Here is an 8,841-nt window from a genome sequence, read left to right on the forward strand (position 1 = left end):
GAAAATACTTTCATCCTCATGAGCAAAACCATCCCCAGTTGATGCAGTTATTAAACTGCACTGAGCTCCTTATAAACATAAATAAAAACCAAATCAGAGCTGGAGAGCTGTTGTGTTTTAGGCAAATGAGAGTCGCTGTGCTGGCTGAAGAGTTGGCTTCCCGTGCACCGGCTTCTCAGCTGTGCTTCCTTTGGGCTGGGAACACCACCACAGACCTCTTGGCAGTGCTGGTTGTACAACTGCTACATATTTCTGTTAAAGTGAGTCTGGTTAATCAAAACTATCCAAATAGAGCTCTTTGGCAACTGGGCTCATCCTGAGTAAAATAAGTTATGCAAAGCTCATGTGAGGAGCCGTGCAGTACAATGACCTGCAGCAAAGGGATGGTGCTGTGTGGCTGGGAGCGGTAATCTCATTTACTGGCACAGCTGGAACAGGATCAGACAGATGCTCACATCCTTGGTTGGCTTTTGTAGTAACTTCCTCAGTATAGATCCCCCAAACTAAAGTTCCTCCGTCCTGCATTTTTAGTGAGCTAAAACACTAAGTTCTTGTTCTCATAAATTTACGTGCTCTAGAAGTTAAAGTCATGCTTTCACTGCCACAGTAAAACTAGAATTATATTTAAAAAGAATACCTGTAAATTAAGATAATTACTGACTTCTGTAAAGTCAGAAAACCCAGAAAGGAACAAAGTGGGATTAAAACCCACAAAAACATATCTGTAACAAAGGCTATGTGTTTGCTTTGTTTCCCAAACCCTCTACTGAATGTCTTATTTAACCCTCATGTAAAGCTACTGAGATGAATTCTGCCCAGCCGTATTTCTTTTGTGGAAAATTGTACCTATAAACATTTAGTTGACCTGGGCTAACTGCCTTCCCAAAGGCACAATGTGTCAAAATCTACCCTGGTATATACCCTGTGTAACCTGCTCAAGTTACTGAATTATATGAGGTATAAACCAGGACATATTCCCACTCCCTTGACGTGTGGGAATGGACCTGGAAGAAGCGGGAGATTTACGAGGGGGCATGTTCATTGCATAATTATAACCCAACACGTACGGGTAGATGCTGCGCTGGCTGCTGAAGAGACCAGCAAAGCTCCACATGGGCGCAATGGTCCACTTGACCAGACTCACTGGACCCACTGCCAGGAGCGGAGCCCTTGTATTTTAATTTCTCTTCAAAATTTGGAACGAAGGAATCTGGCAAAGTAGCTTAGGGCTGCAGGTTAACGTACCTGTGTGCGTGTTTTCTTTCCGTTGCTCTCCATTCAGAGACTGGTAAGGCAGGTCATGTTGTAGCCTGCTTTAGCCACATCCTTAAAAGTAACAGCACTCAGTTTACAGATTTGTTCCTGTTCTTATAGTTTGGGTGAAGGAAATCCAGTTGTGTTTACTTGCCCATTAGAGAAATGGGGTTTTGTTGTTTTGCAGTCATTTGCTACACCATTTCTTGTAGTTGCTGCCTAAACACATAGACTCTTACCTGAACTATTTATAGGGACTTAAGTGGAAAAAGGGGAAGGAAAAGAATGGAAGAGGAGGAGGTGTTTGTAGCATGCTGCTGTGGATTAGAGAGTCCAGATCCCAGCTTCTAAGGTTTCAGCCTTAATCTTCCAACACATGCAAAGCCTTTTAGTTTCACTTCGAGGTCATCACCCACCTACAAAACAGTCTAACTGTGGTGTGAGGAATGCAGGTACAAAACTCAGTACAGGAAGATTTTCAGTTAGGAAGTTATAAGCATATTTCACTCTGGGAAAGAAACCTGAGGTTTTAGGTCAAAATACCTGCTTATAAAATCTAAAATCTGCACATTAAACTTAAAATCAAACAGATTTCAAGCTCATGAGTTTTAATAGACATTTATCTTCTAATTTATCATTTGATGCTAGATATCATTTACAAGTAACTGCTGATTTAAAGAAGAAAAGTAACACCAGAAAAATTCTAAAGGATGCGCATGTCACAATATCTAATATTACGGAAAGAAAACATGACTAGAAAACATTCAGTGCTTCCGTGGGTATGCTGGTCTTGCAATACATTTTGTGTCTTCGTGATTATGTCCAGTATTAGAAGATCGGCTTTCTCAGTAGAGGCTTTTCACACAGCTTTTTTTCATCATTCAGGGAGATCATCTGATAGGATCAGCCTAAGCTGACCTGTAAAATCAAGTGTCATCGAAGTTGGGAATTTCCATGTGACATAACATCTGCATGAGAACACTGCACCGCAGGGACTGCCTCACCTGTCTGGACTGATTTAATTATTAATTAATTCTTGGAGCAAACAGCCATTATAGAGATAGAGATCATGTGGAAAAATATTGGTTCCCTCGATGGGTAAGTATCGATGAGGTTCAGCGCTGCCCTGTAGTGGACAGACAGTTGACAAGAGGAAAACAGAGTTGCTGGCAAGGTCAGCTTGAACTGTCTGAGACCTGATACACATCACAGGCGCTGATCAGGTACCTCTTTCCAGAAAATGAATATCCTCATGAGCTCAAGTTTCCAACAAGTGAAGCAGATGCTCCAAGTCTCTTCAGTTTTACTACTGTTTCAAAGAAGGAGAAGCATCACTTCTTACTTTGCGTTAAATGTGTGTTGTTGGGAATAACTATTTGAAGAGATGACAATTTCTTACAAGTAAATGTAATGAATACATTTGTTTTACAGGACAAGTTAGAAGTAGCATTGATGGCACCTGCAGCTGATTGAAGTATCACTACAGATATCCTTAAAGACAGATAAAATGGGAAGCTTCTATCCTCAAAGAAAAAAAAGAAAAACTAACCAGCAGACACAGAATAATTATTTGCCAGCAAAACGTGTTGTCTGACAGAAGTGGCAAAGGTAATGATGGTAAATCTAGTTATTAAATATCATAGAGCATTAAGGCATTACAGAAAAAAAGCAGCAACAAGAGACTTTCCACTGGAAAACAGACTATAGCAAGAAATATACATCTCTGTTTAAGTCTGTGCTATCTGTGAACGTGGTGAGGGAGCAAATGTGTGATAGCCATGAGAGTTAAGTGAGCAAGTAAAATAAAAGAATTGCAAGTATTACTGGTTTTAAAGAAAATCCATCCATTTGAAATGATTTCTTTTAGGAAGATGCTAAGAAAGAAACCAGGAGGTGATGTCTGAAGACGTCCTTTGGTACTTTTCCCAGCTGGGTATAAGCACTGTTATTTGAGGGCTCTAATTGAATTGAATGCTTCCTTCATTCTGACTATGCACATTTGTCCTTCGTAATTTAGAGTCAGTTACCTGCGGTATTAACCTGAAGATCTGATCAACTAAATATTGATCAAAATATATCCCAAACTGGCTTATTGAGTCAAGTGCAAGATCATTTCAGGTAACAAATTCTCAAACCTCTTCTAATTCTGGATTGATGAATGAAGCGTCATAGGTGTTTAATGATCTCACTTTGCTTTCTGCAACACAGATGCCCATGTCGCAGTATTTTGTTATTTAGCTCAGTATTGTTAATTTACAGGACATTATTTCAACGATATCGTATCCTCTTCACTTAAATAACCACCTTATTGCATCCAACGAGAACTGCTGAGAATCACATTTGCATCATTGTTTGGAGGAGGAGCACTGAGGGATGGGGGGGACACCTTTGTAAAAGAAACAAGAGCACATGAACCCCCAGATTTGCTGAAGACTAGGGGACTGGTATGGGTTTCTTGTTCTCAGCTGATCAGGATGTTCCTTACCCTACTGAGTGCTTAGGAGTTGTTGAGTATTTTTGAGTGCTTGCAGCACGCATACCACGTTTCAGCAAGACCTAAGGTTTAATGAGCCAGAATTTTGAAATACTTACACTCCTTTAAACTCATGAAAACACACCTGGAGGCAAAATGGGATCGTGCTGTGTTGCTTCCCTTCCACATCCGTCCTCGTGACATTGTTCTCTGGCTTGGCTTTCAACTTTGCACCTTTCCATCAAAACACTTTCTGATCTGAATTCTGCCATCTCCCGAAGGTGTCTGGCAAACAGAAGGAAATGACTTCCTGCTTGATGAAAAATAAATTATTTCATGAAAAATTTGTATTAAATGTAGTCCTGAGGGGACATTTCAGTGATATGCGATTTGAAACAAAATCATGCTGGTAATTTAGTAAATGTAAAAGGGGAAAAAAGTGGTGCTTTTCCCTACAGGGTAGGCTATGGGGGATATTTTTGAGTTTTTCTTTTAGTTATTGTAAGCAAAATAACTCTCCTGTAATCTTTTATCTTTCAGAGTTTTTTTGCAGATACTATTAAAATGCAGGCTTACAAAGTCTCCAGCGGTAAGGGAGAAATAACTGCATTAAAACCAAAAGGTTCTCAATATCACTTTTCACTGAAATGGAGAGCTACTGGTATTTTGCAGAGGAATAAAGCTAAATGCTACCTTTTCTATTTCCTTGCACAAACTGCCTGTTTTTGAGCCAAGTTTCAAATGTGTTTCAGCACCAAGAAATCACAAGCTGTATCTCAGCTTTCAAAGGGGAGCACGAACATCCTGTGATGCTTTTGACACATATCAGAAAAAAAAAAAAAAAAAAATCTTAGAGAGGATATGTAACTAACCTTCTGCCAGAAGAGAGCTCTGGAAATTGAAGGGAATGCCATAAAACTAGAGACGTGATATACTTGACTTGTCTGGTTTTGGGGATGGACTGATTCAGTGCTACCTTCTCATGGCTCTTAATCATCAAGCTTCCAGATAAAGCCAGTAGCTCCAGTATTTGAAGAGGCAAAATTTCCAAGGGTGCTTTTGAGGGTAGAGCCAGAGTCTTCTAATACCTTTTTCAATGGAAGGACCTGATTTTTGGGAGGAGATTTGGACTTCTTAAGTAACTCTCATAAAATAAGATGTCTGCTATTTGGAGAGTGATGATAACTGCTGAAATCGAAGCCACCTGCATACTGGCAGGTTGGAAGACATCTCTCGTTTCTGTTTTCAGCAGCACTAGAAGGTGGGAAGAAGAAAGGAACCTATAAACACTTTGCTAATCTGAACTGGTTTTTGATATGCTTGTTTTCTGATGTTTTTGATTTTTCTTTTTCTTCCATAAATTGAAAAGATGGAGTTTTTGTCTGGCTTCATGCATAGCCTTCTGTCAACATCAAAAGATACATCTCAGAAAGAAGTTTAGTCAAGGTAAGAAGGTACTCCTAGGTAAGAAGGGCTTATTTTAAGATTCAGTTCAGTCTCTGGTGTAACAGCAAAGTAACACTGAAATGCTACTCTAGGAAGGCACGTAACCCTAACAGCTGAGTGGACAGATGCAGCTGTTCCTATAAGCATTGCATGGGATATTTTTTGTACTAGACAAGCTTCTGAATTTGGGGAGGAGTGTAATTTTGAGTAGCCAGCCAGTAGTGCAAATTGATTAAACTACTTAGTACATAAAGAGATTTGAATAATAGATTGACAAGCATATAAATATGAAAACAGACTTCATGGTTTTTCCCCCTGGAATTGCATGGACTATTGACAAACACTGAAAACATTAAACTGTGTACATGATAAAACACTGTTCTGCCACAAATACCAACTTCTAGCAGATGCAGAGCTTGCACGACCTCACACCTGACCTTTTAAACTGCAAAAGAAGTAACTTGGCTGGCTGCAGCCAGCAATCGGAGAGAATGCAGGTGTGGATGGTATTATTCAGAACCGTCTTACCAAAAGATGTGCCAATTCCCTGACATGGAAATCACCCTCGACAACTTTGCCAACCATTTATTCCCTGCCAGTTTGAAGGCACTTTGCTTTTTGGAATGGTTTTATCTATGCTCACAGCAAAATGCAAGAAACAAAGTATTTTTTTACTTCAAGCTGGCTGTGAAAATGCATGTGTAATATAGGGAAATAAAGAAACAGATTCTGATGCGTGTTTTCCAAAGTGTCACTTGAGAACACAAAACAACATTTGAAGAGGAAAATATCTTCCTGTTCTGTTAACAGGTCCTTAATTTTTTTTTCTTCCATTTCTCCCTTAAATCCTGGAGGGTAAAAACCTGGATTTCAAATGCTAATCCATGTTTTGGACTTCAGTCATGATTAAAGAAGACCGGGTGAGGAGAGGAAAGGAAATGACAGTTGATTTTCAAGTTTAATAAGGAAGACAAAAAGAGAGTGTGGAAGTCCTCTTATGTCTCCTCCTCCAAAACAGTTCTAAATTTACCTCTTTTAAAACCCTAAATCAGGCTAATGAACTCCAAGGACACCGCTTCTTAAAAGTGTATGGAACCCCAATAATAGAGCACAGTCTGCTGGCACAGGATAAGAGGGTGCACAAGCTAATTAGCTCCCTTCCTCTGCTAACCCGACGGTAGGTATCCTAGAGTTTAATCCACATACAACTGGAATTTTAAAGCCCCAAACTCTTAAACCCATTATACCATGGTAACACCCAGACTGACGCTTTTCTCAAAACAAAATAAAAATGCTAATGACTGTGCTGCATGGTAAGGCCCTAATGACACAAAATGTCTGTAAACTGCTTCAGTTATTGTCACATAGGGGAGATAAAAGCAGCTGTAGACTTTTCTTCATGTGTGTAAGTTACTCCCGCCGTTAGGTTGCTGTACCACATTGTCTTTGCTAGCTGCAAAGTGTCATGAATGGTAAATACTGACTAGCGTACTTCAGGGGGCCTTTAAGAACTAGGGAAAGAATGGTTTTGTTGAGCTTCCTTATGCTTGGTTTTAGGATATTTATTTAAAACTTGGCCACTCTTCTTCCAGCTTCCATTTCTTGCTGTGTTTGGATTTAAAATAATGACACAGAATATGAAGTACTTCTTGTTTCATTTCCATATCTGTCCTTCTTAGGGGAAAAAATCAAAATGTCTCCCTACAGTGACGAAAACAATCTTAATTTTTTATTCTCTAATTACACATCTTCATGTAGAAATTTCTGCCAAATGGGGTTTGATTTCCTTCAGTTTGGGACATCTGACCTTTACCTTTTTATCATGGTCAGTTCTGACTGAGGAAGAGGAAACGCAATGCAGTTTAAAAGTCATTAGCTAGATGAACTTAGTATTTGAAAAAATCACTCAGTTGTTAGATTGACATCAAATCAGAGTACTTTCAGTATTAATGCCAATATAATGTTAATTGTCATATTCTTGAAGATGTAAAGTGTTCTCTCTCACCCTCCTAGATCTGAGCATAACTAGCCCTCAAAAACTAAAGTGTTTTTGCTGTTACTTAGGTAGATGAGAAGCCCCACAGAAGACATAAATATTCATTTTATTTCATATTGAACTCTACTTGTCAGCTGTGCAGCAGTCCGGCGGGTAAAGATGCAGTCACTCAGATATTCTGGCCGATGTATTTAGCATATGATAAGGCAAGCCATGGGGGGTGTATGCAGATAATGGATTTATAAGTTCAGCTGTTGCCAGGCGCTTACAAATTGGCTGCTAAATTTGATACGCTTGAAGTCTGAAGCGTGGCATTTATAACGCGGCAAAGCTGCAGGCCCCAGTCTCACAAGGTGTTTCTTCTCTGTTGCAGCTGGGCAATCCTTCTTGTGCCCTTCCACCGTTGCCTCACAGGGCAGACTCATCCAGCAGCTTTCTGGCTCTGAACAACCAGAGGTACACTTAGTTTCATCCTCCTAATTTCCCTCCCTTCTCCTTTACCTTCTTTAATTACACGTCAGGCTGCACTTGTGACATACTACTTTGTCAGTGAATACGGACTTCAGACTCAATTTATATGAGGCCTATCAATGCCTCAGCTTCTAAATCAGTTTTACAGGCAGTGATTAACAAAACTCTCATATAGCACGGCATGCAAGCATCAGGAAAAATTCCTACCTGATGTGATTCTTTTGATTTACACTTAAAGCTAGCTTAGATCAGGGAATAAACCAGCCATTTATATTTACTAAACTCCAGTAAACTGGAGTTTACTACTGCCTAAAGAAAATACTACTGCAGGCTTTTTCCCGACTTTTAACTGAGTCAGAGGTTCAATTTTAAAGTGTTTGTATCTGATTAACTTTTTTCATTAATAAAATCAAGAGATGCTATTAAACTAAATGAATGTAAAATCAAGTGCCTGATGAACAACAGGAGTCTGTTTCTTTTCACAGATCAGACTGCTGGTAATTAAGATACAATGATCAGTCTTAAAGAATCAAAGGATCTTCCTAGAGATGAAGGGGACCAACACCAAGGCCAGCACGCAGGTTTTGATAAGCAAGTATCTATACCTGGAGGTTTTTTTTAATCAATCCCATCATGTACAAAAGGCTTCAGCGCGTCTTCTTGCATTTCTATGCAAGTACTTATGTCTCTGTTCTATATGCAGTTTCTGAGCATGTTTTCTCATAGCTTATTAATTCTCTATCCGCTAGCCCAACTCTGGCTTGCTGCTGTGGTTCTGGATGGCAGGGCTGCTGAAGTCTGCTACCTTTTCACTCTGATGGAGCTGGAGAGATCTTGTTGGCAGTGGGCGCTGCAGCACTGGCTCCCGTGTCAGTCATGGATTTGTGCTGGATGGATCTCTGTCTACAGAAAATGTTCTCTTCCGGTTTGTGTGTCAATGTTTAGGGGCTGGAACATTTTCTTTGCAATACTCTCTTTCAGGAGGTGCTCAGGGCAAATAACAAATACGAATGGACAATAAGGCAGGGTTTTATTTTGGCTACTGCCACAACGAAGGGAGATTTGTTGCTGTCTAGGGCCCTTTCTGTATGTCCTGCAATCAATGTATGCCCACATCAAGCATCATACCCTGATATGGTGGCCATGATGCTCATGAATGCTTAGAAGAGTTAGATGTCTTTCTTCATTGATTTCAGATTAC

General features: G+C 39.8%; 1 protein-coding gene across 1 annotated transcript in view; it reads right to left on the reverse strand.

The window, feature by feature from the left end:
- The window catches only part of ELOVL2 (ELOVL fatty acid elongase 2), a 46,426-nt gene extending 42,956 nt beyond the window's left edge, over nt 1-3,470 (reverse strand). The window contains exons 1-2 of the mRNA XM_050890896.1: nt 3,390-3,470; nt 169-252 (exon numbers count right to left, since the gene is read on the reverse strand). Coding sequence (XP_050746853.1) covers nt 169-252; nt 3,390-3,470 — 165 coding nt within the window. The remainder of the gene's footprint in view (nt 1-168; nt 253-3,389) is intronic.
- Nucleotides 3,471-8,841: the final 5,371 nt, after the last annotated feature.

This window comes from Gymnogyps californianus, chromosome 2 (genome assembly GCF_018139145.2).
Source record: "Gymnogyps californianus isolate 813 chromosome 2, ASM1813914v2, whole genome shotgun sequence".
Lineage (NCBI taxonomy): Eukaryota > Metazoa > Chordata > Aves > Accipitriformes > Cathartidae > Gymnogyps > Gymnogyps californianus.